This window comes from Drosophila novamexicana, unplaced genomic scaffold (assembly GCF_003285875.2).
Source record: "Drosophila novamexicana strain 15010-1031.04,08,12 unplaced genomic scaffold, DnovRS2.1 tig00000108-arrow-pilon, whole genome shotgun sequence".
In the NCBI taxonomy this organism is placed as follows: Eukaryota; Metazoa; Arthropoda; class Insecta; order Diptera; family Drosophilidae; genus Drosophila; species Drosophila novamexicana.
Window position 1 is genome coordinate 3,606,971 of NW_020824772.1, and position 18,158 is coordinate 3,625,128.

The following is an 18,158-nucleotide window of genomic DNA, read 5'->3' on the forward strand; positions in this document are numbered from 1 at the left end:
CAAAACTTGGCCTTTGTTTGCAAGGAATGTGGAATCCAGAGAACGTTGGAATCTCACAAGCTGGCGCACAAATGAGTAGCTATAATACAACAAAAAAAAAAAAAAAAAAAGAGAAAAGAAAAAAAACAACAGGAACAACAAAGGAACTGAAGCCGCAGGCAATACTGCCACCGGGTACTGGCTGCTCGTTACCCCGCTTTTTGTAAATTAAATGAGCCGAGAAATAATCGCATTGTTAGATGGGTATACTGGACTGCCCTGGTCGAGAGTTTATTGCACTGGACTGAACTCCACTGCACTTGTGTAGGTTTTCCCATGTGCTGTCAAATTTACACTTAAAAACAGATATCTTGAGAAATACATTGAAAAAGCTAGTCAAAAGGGCAGCAGTGTCAATCAGAGTGTCAATCAATATGTGGCAACTGCCGATGATGCATCTCCAGGGGGCGTACGCTCGCGCAGCTCCCCAGATGAAGGTGAAGGCGATAGCACGAATGGCGGCGATATTGGCGGCGATCCGTCCAATTGCTCCAGCTTAATCATCAGCGGAGATGGCTGCGGCAGCACTTCCTCATCTCGACAGTCCAGTGATAGCATTTCATCCACATACTTATCGATATCTTGGCGCAACTGATCAATAGTTAGCTGGACAATTGAGTACTGATAGTTTCGGCAGCTAAAGAAACCCTGATGCACACCAGCCGCAAGAATATCACCAACAACAGGCTGAATACGTTTACGGGCCACTTTATATATATTGGCCACACGCTGAGATACCTCCTCAATGGTGGCCGGCCGCCCAAGCACCTGGAGTACCTCCAATACTAAAGCTCCATTCTGTTTGCCCAAGTTCGATGGATTCATAGCGAATAAATATTTTTTGGCTTTAACTAATAAATATGTACAAGAAATTTACGCTCGACGATGCTTTGGCTAGCGATCAAAAAGAAATCGAAATATTTTTATAAAATTATTTGTATGTTCTCGCTAGTTCTAAGGTATATAACAATCTGAACTATAAAAACAAATAAAAGAAATCGACGAAAATATTTGACAACTCAGGCAAAAGCTTAACACAATTCTTAAGAACTCTACAAAAAGACAACTCTAGCAAACAAAAGACGAATGCACAATAGAAAACGACAAACAGGACTTCCTTTTCTTCAATTTCCGTACTAACATACTTAGCCCGGGCATTCTATTGTATTACTATTCTATTAGTTAGCTTACAAAAGGAATGCCTTTTAACTGTTTTTCATTTTGTTAAACATGTAATACGTTTAACCCTACCATAGACAAATTGTGCTAAGGATATTATTTCCGATTTCTCTTCTCTCATCGTCTATTTAAGTTGCACATTGGGAACACATTCGATTGGCGCCAAGAAAGCCATAAAAAGCAAACGCACACTGCTCGGAGTCAAGCGTCCATGCCAAAGCTCGTCAAGGAACAACAAGCAACAAGAACTTTAGTTAAACACCCGACACTAAAATACCTCTTAACAAAACACAAATGTTTTATATCTCTCGTTATCTCGTTTATAAAAAAAACGAATCCCAACTGCAAATATAGTATAATAAGAGAACAATCACGAAAATTAAACTTTTCTAAAACCAATATTACCCTAAAATCTAGATATGTGTAGTTAAATATTTCTGGTAAATACTACTGGTAATTATGTTAAGAAAAACCTAAACGGTTTTCTTTTGGAGAAATAGTATTTTATTCCCTTTAATTTGGTTGACTTTTACGTAAATTCGTAAGAAACTTTTATAATGCTTATCCATTTAACTCTATATAAACTTTGATGTGAATATCTATATATAAAATAGAAGATTTGATTAAACGTTTGCCAGGCTAAAAATGCCCGCTGAAGCTATATGTATTATATATAGGACCACCTACAGAGTTGGGGTTGGCGACATTCTGACGCTTGATGTCCCTTTCTCTTGCTGTCTCGTTTTTTTTATTCCTTCTCTTCTGTCCCTTTCAGTTTGTCGAGTTGCCCCAATAAAGGCGGCGTGTGACACATTGGGCACAGCATATTATGTCACTCGCGGGCAGAACGTTGAGCTGGGTGGCTCAACATACGAAATTAAACATGAACAACATGGAAGTTAAAGTGGAAAGTAGTGAGAAAGTTAAATGCTTATCGATTTTGCTCATCTGGTTAACCGGCGTAATGCCTTGTTTGTTGAGGCAGGAAGACTGAGGAATTGCTAAGCACGGCACGTGGCGGTCGCTAGGGCAAGACTTCAAATGAAAATATAAGGGATACTCGTCTACACTTATTTCCATACAGCCCGAATGAGTCATCCTGCTATGCAAACTGCAAGGTGTTGGAGGGTTGTATCTTTTCTAAGCACACGTCATGGCAAAAAGAATAAATGTAATCGAGAGATTAGAGATTATGAAATATGACGTGTTGCACATGGCTGCCGGACAAGATCAAGGTTCTATGAATTAAACGAGCCATTTCTCTAGAGAGTACAGAAACCGAATTGGCCAATAGCCAGCAAATTTCATAATTATTAAAAATACAAATTTTGTGCGCAACATTAAATTTTCGGATTGTTTGGTTTGCTGCTGTTTTTTGTTGTCAATTTTTCAAATTGTCTGATTACCTGTACGAATTTGCTTGTTTATTTTTCTTTTTGACGCTTGTCAAATGTCTTGTGTCGCTGGCTCAACTTTTCACAATTTATTTTCACAATATTTTTATACACAATTTCTTTCGATTCGTTGCGCACTCAAAAGCCGCCCGCTCATTAATGAAACATCTCCGAGGCTGTCGGGCATTTTTTAAGCATTTGTGAATAAAAGAGCGTATTCACATATTGATACAGATAAATTTATTCACACAATGAGTATCTATCTACGCACACTTCCCCACTTGCAAGTAAACAAAAACAATGAGAATTCAACAACAAGGTAAATTAATGACATATAAGGCGAAAAGTGAACTTTAATTATAGGTTTATAGATATTGTATCTATGAAACAAAAAACAACGCGTAATACAAATGTTTTCATAATCAACACTCAAACGCTGCAGCAACAGATAACGTGATTTATAAACGCAGAACACACAACGCCGATAAGAAAGTGACGGAACAGAGTTCGAGATACTTTCTAACTTAGTCAAAAAGTCATAAATGCAAACACAACTCGAACTGCATTTTCATATGTGAGTCACGTAATTAACATACATATTTCTTTTCGTTTAATTTATAAGATTGGAAATATCGTTTGAAATATGTGAGAAATACGTGAAGAGCTTTATACTGTAGCTAAACAAATGGAAACATATAACAAACGGCAGCTGTGAATCCAAAAGAAAAACAAATACATCTAATACTGGCAGGTATTTATTATAAAAATATAGTTGTACTTTCAGAAAGTAATTTAAAGCGAAATTTATGGAGCTGGATTTGATACTATTAAGATAAAATCCAAAAACACAAAACAAAAGTGACAGCTGCAGTAGGAATAAGTCGCAATTGCTGTAAAAAAACAAGTTCTTAGCGCAAATCTGTATATCTTTTATAAATTAAAGCAACGTTTGTGAAGTTAGTTTCAATACTTATTGCTATTGTTGTTTATCCAGTGTCTGACATCTCCCAAGAGCTGCTATAGAAGCAGAACAAAGATTCCCTTCTATAGTTTATGACGAAACATAGCAGAGGCAGTTCTTAGAGCCCTACTAATACAGGCTAGGACCCACTTCTATCATTGGTGGCGAAATGTATTAATGTTCAACTTTTGGTTTATTCGCACTTTTAAGTGTAGTTCTCGGCTCCCTAAAAGCATTCATGCGAACGCTTGATTGAGTTATTCGCATGTTGGCGTTTGTTTGCGCCAAATGTTTTCTAATTTTGGCACCCAATTGCGCCAAGTGGACGGCAATGTATCGCAAATATGTTCAAATTGCAACAAATTGATTTATGACAAAACAAAAAATAAAAAACAAAACAACAAAGCCTGACCAGATCCCAGAAACAATGCGGAAACGCAGCTGACGGCAGAGGGTATGTATCAGTATATAAATGTATTTACATAAGGGGTATTCACGATAGGAAAAACTTTTTGACATGACAGCACTTTTCACGTTGCATTAAAATCGTTTTTTTGTTATAAACGAGATGACAGCGAAAAACTAGAGAAAATAAATTTTAATGTAAACAAATTTTGATTTGATGAAACTCGTCGCCTTTTTTGGTGGCGAGCCAAATATTTGCCCATTGTTATAAATTTCTTGATGTATCTCATTTGACAGCAGCAGACATTAACAAATAAATCAGATATAATTAGAGGAAACTAAAATTGAAATTTTGTTGCCTAAAATGGTTTTTGATTAGTTAACGAATAAAAGGCACTAAGCTTTTTCGACTTTTTACAAATTTACGCCCAAAGTTTCCTAACAGAAAATGTTGTCAAATAAACTTTTAAAAGTTTACGCAAAATATTTCGTACGGTGGTATCTTGAGGCAAAAGTACATTAAAAAAGTCAAGCAAAATGTGTATTTATATGTATATGTTGAAAAAAAAGTTGTATTTAAAAATTCTCTATTCTTAGACACAAGGAAAATTGGGTCAAAGCAGCCAATAGCCAAACATTTGGCAGCCTGAGCATAAAAGTGACGGAGAGCGAGAGAGATAGAGTATCTGCGGACGAGTGAGCACTTCACTATATATATACATATACTTTTAAATGGCATTTTAATTGATTCTGAGTGTACTGGGATATTATAGAAATCGAATTATATGCAAAATCAATTTACTGAGCTATTGGCTGCCCGCAAAATGACATCATGAACGAGCGCTGCTCAACCCTTCAATTTGCAGCATCCTCATTTTTAGAGCAGAGGCGGCTGCCACATTTACTCCATGTCATATATCCTTATAAAATTGCTGACATCATTTGCACAGCAGTTGTCGAGTGCCGCTGTGTTTTCTATAAAAGTTTCTCGCTTCAATTTCCGGTGTGGGGATGGATACATGATATTATGTGCCCCGTGCACCTACATTTAAATAAAATTTATGCCGCCTGCACACAATGCCGCTTGGGTTCTGGGTTCTGGTATTTGTGCTGAGGGGGCGCAGACGGCTGTTCCATTTACCAACTCGGATTCGGGTCATACAAAGTTGTTTTGCAAATTTAATAACAATTTGCATACATTTACAAGGCTAATGCTGCAAAATGGTTTCGCAGGCAGAATATGCACGTGGGACGTGGTTTATAAATCGCATTGGAGCTCTACTTACATCTCTCAGTCGAAGGCGTTATCTTTTAGATCTGTCATAAGTCCATGCAGCATTAACTGTAAAAAGATACAAAATGTTGAACATAAATTAGCCAAGTATATAAACTGATTATAAATCATAGTTCAAATGTTATTGACATTTCAATGTGAAGGCCACTCAAAGAGTTATGATACTATCCATTACCAGAAAGGGGACAGCTACAAGAAAGAAAAAACAATTGTTTTGAGATCTTTTGCTGTTCATTCATTTCAGGTTTCACAACAATGTGTGGGTCGCAAGACAAAGAATAATGCAAAACTTGTATTACACAAAACTCTGTACATAAAAATAATTGTTTATGTGGGCTGTTGATTGAGAGTTTTTGCGTTTTATATCAACTACAGCTAATCGGTAAATGTTGAAAAAAATATATGTAAAAATATGTACGTATGTAATTGCAAATCTGGTACTTTTTAATGCATTACAAGACAAATCAACAGCTATGATAGATGCTCACAAAGAGACACTCACCCATGCGATATTAACGTCATAATGCACATGAATGTGAATGATGCTCGTGGAATTCGATTGGAGCAAAAAATTTATACGCATCTTCACCTGCCAGTTTGCCACATTGTAATTACCAACTAACTTTTTGTTGTACCTGTTTTTTACAATCTATGAAAAAAAGCTCAGACGCAAACATGTAGGCATTGAGCATAGGGCGCATTGTGCATACAGTGCCTGTTAAAACAAACAACAACAAAAACACAATATGGTTAAAAGTATTTTTCCAAGCGGCTGCCGGCACGAAAATGGCATTAAAGTCAGCCAAGACGACGCTTAGACGAAAGGCGATGGATAAGACTAGACAACAGCCATCGACAGCAACAGCAACAGCAGCAACAACTGTCGTTCAAAAGGTGCACAACGTAGCAACTTGGCCAGTAAAATAACCCAAGCCTAGGCGTAAATTCACGTGGCCAACATCAACAGCAAAACAATAAAAAACTACCGTAAGGTAAAAGTTTTTGGTTAGAAAACCGTCATCTAAATACTCTACTATACCTAAATATTTCATATAATGTGAAAATGATCTCTTATTCTCATATATATGTACATATCATTACCCAGCTTTGCACGGCCCAAGTTATTTTCTTAACAATTCTGTCAATACTTTTTTGCCCATTCCCCTCTCGCGAATAATTAAATAATATTTACATAGATCTTTGAAACGAAGTTTAAGGCCAATCGGATGAAATCTGAAGGAGAGGAGTGGATTAGCTGAAAATGATGAAACACAATAAGAACACAATTGTGAGTTAATAAACTTGTTCTAATAAATATCCTATTTAAAATTGAAATAAAAAAAAAAATATTATAATTAATTTGTATTATAATAAATTAGGAAATTCTTAAAATTAGGATTCTACAAATTCCATGATACAGAAGAAAATAAGTTAACTTTTTTAAAAGAATATAGTTACAAACTTATTAAGAAGGCCTCAAATATTCTTAGCAAAGTGTATTCAATGAGCAGACAATAATAATAACAATGGAATTAACATGAACAACATTGCGGCAGCGCGTTTTATTATTTTGAATGTTTTTTTGTCTTTTAACCATTTTTGGCAGTTTTGGCTGCCGTTGCCAATGAATGAAATTAAATGTTCGCCCCTTGGGCGAGAGACAACGAGTGGTGGACACACAAAATAGTTAGCCCAATGCAAAGCAAAGCCGGGCCATGTCTTTTGGGTTTTGGGCAACGGAGTCAACAACAACAGCAACTCGTTTGTTGCCGCTTGCTGTAAGCGTCAAGTTGCCAAAGTTGGCCAAGTGTGCAATGGCAAGTGTTCAGTTATTTTTATAGCCACTGCAACAACAACAACAACAACAACAACAATGGCAAACACGACAAGTGCAAGGAGTGAAATATGATGGCAAGCTGCGTGCGCCGCCAGAGCAAGAGCAAGAGCAGGAGCAGGAGGTGGAGCAGGCGGTGGGACGCCTTAAGGAAAACTTGAAGCTGGCGAGTAACTGCCTCCCATTGTTGGTCGGGACTTTAACGGGCAACGAGCGACGTCAACGTCGACGTCGACGTCGGCGCTTTCACTTGCACCGGCGACTTTTCCAGCACATAAAAACGTGTTTGCTTTGCTCTTTGAGCTCGCTCCTTACTTGTTGTTGCTGTTGCTTGCGCTTGCAGCTGTTGTTGTTGTTGTCTTTATTTTGGCCTAATAAACAGCAACAGGCAACGGCGACAAATTGAATTCTATGCATTAAACGGATACTGAACTGGCCACACCCAAAAACAAAAAGCAAGATATATATATATATAGCCAAGCCAGGCCAGCAAATTGATTGTATATATGCAAAGCAATTCTCATTTCTTTTTTGGTAATAGTTAACAACAATATTTTGTGTATAATTTATTAATGTCAAATCAAAATACGCAAGAAACATATGCGAAAGGCAAACCACGCAACAGCAAAATTTGAATGTTTATGCAAATATTTGTTTAAATAATTATGGCTGCTGGTGATATAATGCTAGTTGGAGCTGGAGCTATTTATTGTGGAGAAGGTGCCAATAGCTTGAATTAAAATATCATTAGTTGGATCTTTTAGCTATTATATATTCTATATAGTAATCAGCAGCTGTCTTTTATAGATAAGTTGCCATCTTTCGCTGATCGCATGAGCATATTTCGCCGCTGTGACTAATGCTTCTAGAATACAAGCTTTGCCTATTTGTTTGTTTGGATTTATATGCAAACTTAGCGCTATTTAAACGCCAGCTCGTTATAAACTAGAAAAACTCAAAATGAACTGCACACACGAACGCGGGCATATATAAATATACCTAAGTCGGCCCGAAAATAAAGATAAACCCACCATCAACCTTTCGTGTTGTTAAATGTTGTTCATTATGGTCATGCTCGCTAAAAAGAAATATCAATGAATTCGTTAAAGACGCACACACAAATTGTGGCTAACGTCCATATTTAAGGCCACTGTCATAACCTCAGACCTTAGCCAGGGGCAACTGCAAGCGTAACCTTAGACACCATTTGATGATACAAATACGAAAACTTAGTCAAAACAAAAACATCAATATAACCAAAAGCATAAGAATGCTCTTGAGTAGTTGAGGGATTGAATATGGCTTTTTATACCCTGAACCCATTAAAAATGGATATAAGGGTATAATGTATTTGTGCAAAATCCAAATATATGTAACAGGCAGAAGGAAGCATCTCCGACCCCATAAAGTATATATATTCTTGATCAGCACCAATAGCTGAGTCGATCTAGCCATTTCCGTCTCTCTGTCTGTCTGTCTGTCTGTCTGTCTGTCTGTTTGTCTGTCTGTCTGTCTGTCTGTCTGTCTGTCTGTCTGTCTGTCTGTCTGTCTGTCTGTATGTCCGTCCGTCCGTCCGTCCGTCTGCCCGTCCGTCCGTCTGCCCGTCTGTCTGTCTGTCCGTATGTATGAACGCAAGGATCTCAGAACCTATAAGAGCTAGAGACTTGAAATTTTAGATGTAGATGCTCCTAGTGTCTGCGTAGATCGATAAAAATCGATATCGATATCCTGTTTTTTGGGTAATTTTGGTAAATAATAAGAGCTAGAGTCACCACACTTCACATATAGCTTCTAATATATATATGCATTTGATGTTGGAAGATGAGGGTTCAGGGTATCCCCTAGTCGGGAGCTGCCGACTAGAACCTCTTACTTGTATAATATGCGAGAGGGTTGCACTATAAGTTATTAATTTTTTCTGACATAATTATTTATGAAGGAGGATCTTAAGCGGATTCAAAGTGCACTATTGCGAACCGTGTCTTCTTATCAAAAATTGTTTATGAGATAAACGTTGAATTAAATGTTTTGGGACAAATGCAAGGTTAATTTTTTGTTTAAAATGTAATTCGGGAGATGAGCTCCGTCCCCAAGCACAAACAAATTGGGTCAAGCTACTATATTTCTGAAACAATAATACAAATTAACAAATATATACATATTTTATAGTTTCCTACATATTTCCAATGATACCTTTGGTAACATCTACACAGCTGTCAAGAGAACAGTCAATTTGACCCCAAAATGAACATTGTTTGGCGTTAAAACTGATTTCTAAATATAAAAGAAGCATAAAATAAACTAGAGATGATTCGGTTTAACATCCATTACGGATGAATGCTGGTAAATCGATATGCTTCCTTCTTCTTCTAAAATTGGATTATATGTATTTAAGACAGTCTTTCGCAGATTCCAATTAAACAATCCATATTGTTGTGACAAGAAAAAACATAGGCATGTATTTCATAAGGTACTCTTGAAAGCCCATAGTTATGGCACAAACAAAGAACAGAAACAGGGAACTTGTGAGAGACAATTTGTAGGTGTTACCTACTCCTTGTTGGTCCAAAAAAGCTTACGCCTTATCAGCAGCTTTAACTGCCTGTAGAAACATGCGGGTTGTGCGGGCTATAAAAATATCTATTATATCAGAGTGCAACAATAGCATTGACCTCGCTGTGAGCGGCTCCTGCTTAATCAGCAATATCAACAGCAGCTAGATACGCCTATGCATGCAAGCGTGTGATGTGTGTGTGTGTGCTCAACGTTTATTGTACAAAGTGCACTCTGCGCTGTCATAATTAACATCTAAGCAGCGATAAATGCAATTAGCGCTGGCAGCAGTCATTGACGTTGTCCCAGACTCAGCCCCAGCTCCAGCCGCAGTCCACCTCGACTTGATTGCACTTTCATTGGTGGGTTCATTGTCGGCCCACAGTTGTAGATGCACATTTGTTGGGTAAGCAGCCAACGCCCTGTAACTCCAGGTCAAAAGTAAAGGCATCAAGTCAACATTTATTGCAGTTTCAATACACACAGACACACACCAAAAAAAAAACTTTGCTAGCGCTGTTTTCTGTCGAGTATCTGTAAGATACACATTACAGGCCAAACAAACAAATGGTACAACATAAACACAGCCAAGAATACCAAATATATGCATAGCGGCAAAGGCTGAAACTCTTGGATTGCTTTAAAAATACCAAGAATGCAGCATGTGCCTGTTAAGATCAAAAAAAGATACACATGTATCTGCATCTGTGGCTGCTGCAATTGATCGCATTTCTCCAAGATTTGTACTTATATTCTAGGCATGTTTATACATTCTATATGGATTCATAGAAGGGTTGGTTGGGATGTTTAATAAACACACATATATCTCAAAGATGTCAAATGAAAGATACAAGTTGATCTATATAAAACTTGCTTGGTTCCCAGTTTTTTCCTTCAAAATGAAGACAGCAATTTTCCACCCGTTAAATCTACCTTTCGTGAGGTTTCGAGTTTCCAGTTCGAGTTCGAAGTTTCGACTTTACACATCAAATGTTTGAAACCACATTTTCATCAAAGAGGATTTTCCGAAAAGTGTGAAACTCTTCTCAAAAGAATTTCAACAAAAATCTTTGAAAATGAGTTTGAGTCTGATCGGATGGTAGACAGAAAAGATTCATACAACCTTTTTTCGCGATTTTCCCAAGCTTGCGGGCGGAGTTTTCCAAAACTTCGTGCTTGTCCCAACATTTCAGTCAGACACCCAAATAGTCAATTATTCAATCAGTCAGTCAGTTAGTCAATCAGGACAGTTTTCAGCTAAATACATAACTTTTTTTCTCTGTGTAATTGCTTGCATTTGAGAAAGTCTATACTCAGGTGATTTACTTGACCGACCCGAAAAGGCGACAAGGCCTTAGGTACATAAATCGTAATTTTCACGCATTTACCCCATGCCAGCTGCTGCTGCTGTTGCTTTGATGTCTTCATGTCCTCTGGCGGGTGTTAAGAGTAGAGTAGGGGAGTGAATATGCGAGGGGGACACCGACAGCTCAACGACCGTGCGTGAAAAGCGGCTATTAAAAATGTTTGTCTCTGGCAAAGGCAACGCGCCTATTTTTAGTGCATTGGCTTTGGGCTGCTTGGCCATGAATCCATGTATATAACGTATATATACATATAAATACATATAAATACATATGTATATGCATATGCAGTAAGTGCATAGTAGAGTGCACATGTGTATGTATGTGCGTTTTTGCAAGCTAGCACAGGTGAAAGTATTTAATTATGCGCCTGCCCGCATGACAAATCTTTTGGTGTTGGTCAGCAATGTTGATGAATGATGCGACAACAACGACAAGAGCAACAACAACAGCAAGAGCTACAAAAACAAAAACAACCTTGAAAAATGTCACGTTGCATTTGAAAAATGCGCTTTAATGAGACACATCAAAGCAAGTAGCTTGCACAAAACATAAAACATTGCATATAAGGCTGGAATGCCTAAACACAAAATTGTACAGACCGGAAAGCGAGCGACCAAATTGGTATTGTCGCTTTTCAATGGAAAATGCCGCAAGGCAAGCCCCGCCGCACCGCCATGTGGCATCGATACCGCATGCTAAAAACAAACATTTATCGAGTACAGCAAATGGCAAACGAAAACAAAGTCTCGCAACTAAACGCTGTTTATTTAATATGCCAGAGTTTGAAAAATAAACGCAGACAGAAAATCCATCTCCTGGTTCTGCGATTGTGCCCCTAGCCCGGACCCTTGGTTAAGTGTTACTCAAGTGTCCACTCTGGTCGCCTCCAAGACAAATGGCAACCAAATGTCGCTGCTTAAACGCGAATTTCACTTTCAAATGCATTTGTACAAAAAACCATGCGAGGCACGCGGCAGATTCTCTGCAACTCGCAACTGTGTCTGATATCTTGGACAGGTTTATGACTTGGCAAAGTGCGTAAATCGTGTGTGTGTGTGTGTGTGTGTGTGGCCGTTATGTGCGTGTGTGTTTATGTGCGTATCATGAAAGTGAAACGTGTCCCAGGCAGCGCTGCATTGGCTATACTGAACGCCTCATTTAAGTTGCGCACATGCTGCAAATATTTGCCAAAGCAAATAATAATTGTTCTTTAATTGTGATGCACATACAGATGCATCTCAAATATATATTTATATACATATATGGGCATATATATATGTACATTTGGCCTGTTGCTTGCCTGCTTTCCTATCGACGTTTTCCTTGGAACTGCAAATCACGGCCAAACGGGTCGTATGAGTAATATTACATGCACACATACATATATAAATTTATATATATATATATATATACATATAAGCTATCAGTTTGGTTATACGCGACTTTTAATTGCGCTTCTAATTATCGATTAATCACAGTAAAACAGCATTAAATGGTTTTGGATGACGGTGCGTATGAGTAATATTTAATTATATTAATAGCTAGTCCAAAAAAAATCGAATACTTAAGTAACAAAATATTTTTTATCGTTCTTTTTTCAGCAAAACAAAGTTGTTTTTGCAGTAAAATTATCAAATTTTTAAAATAAAATTGTGACTTTCTGTCTTAAACTCGCGCGAACTGATTTTTATTTTAATTTGAAATCAAGAGAACCTTTTTTTTTTGCTTTAAGCATCAACTATTGCCATTTAGCATAATCGATTTCGCAACGAAAGTAAATTTAAGCCGCACAACAACAACAATTTAACAATTTAAAGTGCAGCCAAATGAAAACCAAAAGTATTTTTATTCATTTTCTATTTATACATAAGTTTTTTGTTGTTTTTTTTTCGTGTTTTTTTTTTTTTGGCATTTTCATAGGAGCGGCGGCAACGCTTGAGGCATATTTTTAAACATTTGTGCCCCCCGCTCTAACAATGTGAAATGCCATCGAATTGGTAGCAGAAGAAAAGCTGCAACAATTGCTTCTTTTTTTTCTTCTTTCTTTCTGCTATACGAAATGCTTGTACTTTTGTGTAAGACAATTTCATTTGCGGTTAGTTAGCGGAAAATATTTGCACAATCCGCGGCCCACTGGCAGGGCGAAGACGCTGCTGCTGCTGGTTTTCAGTTGTTTTGTTTCGGTTTCGGTCCTCTGGGCGCTAATTGAGTGAGCACACGCCAGTCAGTCAGTCAGTCAGTCAGTCAGCCCGTCAGTCCGTCTGTCAGTCAGTCAGAGGAGAAATGAAAAACGCGACGAGGCCAGCAAAATGCTTTACAATAGATGTAATGCTCTATACGAGCATATATGTATGTGGGCCCGCCTCGCATCTGACTGACAGACGAACAAGGTATTTGTATGTGGCTTGCTTTGGTTCGGTTCGCATTGGTTATGCCTGCTGCAGTTGCGGCATGCAACAGCACATGCAACACATAGGCCATAAACTTCAAGGAAGTGCCACAGATAGCACTAAGCCAGCATATAACAAGATGATATGCAGCTAAATGCTCGACTCCGAGATACCCTACATATCTAGAACTTGCGTGCTTATATGTCTTCAAATTTGCAATCTAATGTGATCTTATATGATCACATGAGAGTCTCGTCTGCTCGGGCTAGAGTTTTTATATTCTCAGATTTCCAGACGATTATTAGAAAATTCTAGGAAAAAGTCGAAGCTAATAGTAAAGCCAATTAATTTAAAGTAACCTATAAAATACATATAATAAGGTTTAAAAAAAACCTCATCAGCAGCTTAGAGCAGTTAATTTTTAGTTAGGCTAATACCAGCGACTAATTTAATGCTCCATTCGGAAGCTGCTTTAACTGTGACCTGCATATATATATATATATCTTTGAAATTGAGCTGCGGCATCAGCGTATTTTATCGCGTTACAGCATGAAATTGTCATAGAATTAATCCGATAAATATTATTTCATTTGGTGTTGACCGCTGGCGGCGTTGCTGCTGATTATGTAATCAGCATCATCAGCACTTTTGTTACTCGTTTTTCTATCTTTGTTATTATTATTTTTTTTTTTGTTATTATTAGCGTTATTGTTGTCGTTGTTGCTGCTGTCAGACAGATGACAGTATGCTTCAAGCCCATAGACATCACTCCATGACGCACACACAAATTTTCCAACAATTTTATTTTTTAGGTCAAACTTACAGAGCGCGTGCAGTGAACTTTTGTCGCACGGCGGCAAGATTGATAGACTGAATGATTGACTGCTTAAAGTGGCGACAGAATTATTCAATTGTAGCCAAAAATTTATATATTTTTTTCAGCGTATTTTTTTTATGAAATTAGCCACCAATAAAATTGCCTAAGTTTGCAAAGTGTGTACAAGTTTTTGTCAAAAATCAAGATCGATAAATCGCTCAAATGTCTGCGTCTCCCTCCCTCCCTCTTGCTCTCACGCAAGCTCTCGCTCGCTCTTGCTGTTTTCGTCTTCTTCTAGCTCAAGCAATTGACACAATTTCCACAATGCTTAACATTTGCAATTTACGCAAGAATTTTTGTCGCTGTTAATTTTAGTTGTGTATTTTTTTCAAAGATTGAATCACACATTACTTATACGACATGTCGCACCAGATTTAGATTAGGCAATATATCGGTGTCTTAAGTTAAGAAAATAATTAATTCAAATTGATTTTCGTTTAGAATCTAGCACATCGAACGATAGTATAATGAAGACAAATATATTTGTGCGACATGAACATTATTCAATTTGTTTTCATACTGTTCTGAACTCAAGCATATTCGTATTCCATGTTTTACCTTCATCTGTAACTATCTAACTTATCTACAACTATTCATGATTTCTATTGCACATTTAACATTTCATAGTCTTTTAAGCTCATCTACGTGTATCTAGTGTTTGTAAGCATATAATATCCACTTTTGGGGCACGTGCCGCGTTTTTAGTAGCTTAGCTATGTTCACCTTGCCACTGGCCGGTTGAGTTGATTGTCTTTCTTATAAACTGTTTATAATTTAGCATTTTGGCGCTTTGGACACAAAATTGTCAGCTACTTTGCCGTAACAAATGCGTGGGCGTGGCACTATAGGCGCCGACCACTCACAAAATCGACAATAATCGACTTATACACACACACACTCATATAATTGAATGTATTCGATATTTGGGCATCGCGTGTGCAGATTTTGGCTGCGTTGGCGTGTGTTGGCCCATTTCTGTAGCGCTCTCTGATTCATTGGCCAGATTCCATGGCGCTGCACAATGTTATATTATTATTGTTGTTGTTGTGGTTTTTGGTGTTTTTGTTGTAATTACTGTGACTGCTTACGTTTGCAGCCATTAGCCGCACGAGTTGACCATGAACCAGTGACTGTTTCAGCCACCCCCTCCTCCATCCACTCCAACTCGAAAAATTGGTTTTGCTTAGCCACAGAAAAACAGCATTTTATGTGTATTAGTATTCACACAAGTTTAAGAAAAGTTGTAAGTAAAAGTGCTTTAGTGGGGAGTTTGCGAATGAAAATACCCTGTAAATGATTGCTATAATCAAAATGCCAAAGGCAGAATATAATTCATACAATCAGACATTTGCTGTAACTACAAACTATGGAGTCAGTTATTTAGCTGGTTGGATTTATATAGCCCTCACATGTGTATGTGCTTAAATCGAGACGCGTGTAATATATAAAACTTTTTGTGACTAAGGCTCTAATGTCTTTCTGTCTATTTCAGGAGGAAAAAAAAATACTCTAGAGTTTTATTTACCCTTTTTTTAACAAATAATAAATACATAAACTACACAGTTGATGTTTGATTCATTTGATTTATTGCGAAAGTGAAAAAGGCAATAATTACAGTGAAATCAAATTTAATTTGTTGCGCAGGTTTCTAACTAATTATTTGCTTAATTGTTGCACCCACGGACGTCACGTGTCGTATCTTAGCCAATAAGGCGCCGCTCACTGATATTTTTGGCGGCTCCATGTACATGTTTGAAGGGAGGGAAAGGATGGAGTGCTGCAATGCCTTGCATTCGACTACTGCCAATATCCGCTGTGAGTGCAGTCAAGCGACAACAGAAAAAATGAAAAAATGAAACAAAGAAAACCCTCCGAAGACAACAAAAACAAAACAGAGAGGAAAAACTGTCAGAATGCGGCAAATGAAGGTTTGTGAATGATTCTCGCTTGGCTGCCCGCCCGAACTGCTTCCGCCACATGCGCAAACTTTGGGGCAGCTAACAAAAAATAACTGTGCCATGTTGGGGTTAAGTGCAAACGTCATAAACGGGACAGAATCAGAATCAGAATCAGAGTCGGAGCGGAGTCGGAGTCGGAGTCGCTCCATTTCTCTCAGTTGAGCTCCCTTTCAGTTGCTGCTGCCCTTTAACTGTAAATTGTGCTGTGTGTACATAGTTTAGTTAACTCTCAAAAGCAACGCACAAAGCACAACAAAACAAAAGGTGATTCATGCGCAACCAGCAACAACAATAATAATAATAATAATAACAGCAACAACAACAACAACAACTAGAACTTGTTTATTGCCCAGCACAGCTCCGAGCAACTCCAGCTGATGAGCGTGGAGCTTGGTGCTTGGAGCTGGTAGCATTGGTCAAGCTGCTCGCTAGGAGCTTCTAAAATGCTTTTCCAATTATCTGCACAAAACATAATGCCCATGGCCACGCCCCGTTTATTGAGGCATTGCTGCGGTTGCCGCTGACTTTCCAAATTGATAATCAACAACTGGCCCCACAATTTGGCTTACTGCTGATTGTATACAGGCCCGGCCTGGTCCGAAAGCCTTTCATAACTGAACTGCCCTCGATTCGGGCCATATATGGTATACATATTTGGTGTCGTTGGATCGTTGGATCGCAATCGCACAGCTGATTCCGTATGCTCCCCCTCCCCACAGCGACCTCAATTTAGTTGGTCAAGGTTTGCTTTGCTGCAGACGTGCTTATCGCCCACGCAGCTATCCCTTTTCTACTGATAGCGTTCGGTGTTTTATTTATATTTCCTTTGAATATTATTCTGATTGGCCTTATCAGCGATTTCTGCATAGGTGTGCAAATAAAACACGCCGAGTCAGATGGCAGCCGCACAAACATGGAATGGCGCCATGAAACTTGAATTAACTACAAATTACAAACAGCGATAAGGCCTGGAAATTGATTAAACGAAGGGCGATTGTATTGACCAGGTTATTGTGATTGTAAGCAAATTAAATTATAAAACATTTACATACACACACATGTGGGAAAATTAAATATTGGAAAAGTTGGAAAACATGTCGGCTAAATATCAATTAAATGTGTTGCGATTGCTAAGATCAAAAAAGTTGATGAAATTCCTATAAATATGTGCCAAATATATATTCCTGAACGAGAAAAGCTAGAAAGCTGACAATTTTACTAAATTTTCTTTTCGTTTTGGAATATTCTACGTGCAAGTGGTCAAATAAGGCATAAAAGTGGCTTACGTCTGTGAACGTCGGACTAACAAGCAGCAAGTCGGTGGTTCAAATTCAGAAACAATATATAATTATTATATTTTTTATTTAATTTGCTATTATTCACAAAGAAAAGGCAATCATAAATTAATAATAAGCGTCGGCATTGTGTACTTAGTGAAGCGATCGATCACGGGGGAAGATGTAATTCGAACATTTTCATTTAATTTACTGTTGTTGTACTGGCTTAAAAGTATTTACATACATATTTGTATTAAATTGCATTACTCATCATAATCCAAACAATCAACTAATCAATTTCACAGCTAATGTTGATTAAAGTAAATAATCAATAAAATACCAAAGCCAAAAGCTAAACAGAACAAAATTATGAAACGTTGCCAGTTTGGTTATTAGCGAAATTATTAATCTTATTCGAAAATGCAACTATACAAAAACAATTAATACAAAGCATATACATATGTATGCGATATTTATATTAAAAGAGGTCAGTAAATGTTATATCCAGTTATTCATTTAATAGGCATGATAAAATAACAAGGGATAAAACTATTTGCTCTAGCTCTATAACTGCATATTTACATGCGTAATTGTCGGAAACTCGAGGCAACTGCTACTTTAAAGTAATAT

The 18,158-nt window shown here is 37.7% G+C and overlaps 2 protein-coding genes across 6 annotated transcripts in view; both read right to left on the minus strand.

Moving 5' to 3' along the window:
* Positions 1 to 18,158, minus strand: part of LOC115757678 (F-actin-monooxygenase Mical) — a 50,279-nt gene that overhangs the window by 22,710 nt on the left and 9,411 nt on the right. For all 5 annotated transcript variants that reach the window (XR_004017367.1, XM_030698011.1, XM_030698010.1 and 2 more), the window contains exon 3: positions 5,265 to 5,320. The gene's annotated coding sequence lies outside the window, so the exon portion shown is untranslated. The remainder of the gene's footprint in view (positions 1 to 5,264; positions 5,321 to 18,158) is intronic.
* LOC115757679 lies at positions 246 to 1,017 on the minus strand. Its single transcript, XM_030698015.1, has one exon. The coding sequence runs from the start codon at positions 862 to 864 to the stop codon at positions 409 to 411; it is 456 nt and encodes a 151-aa protein (XP_030553875.1). The 5' UTR covers positions 865 to 1,017; the 3' UTR covers positions 246 to 408.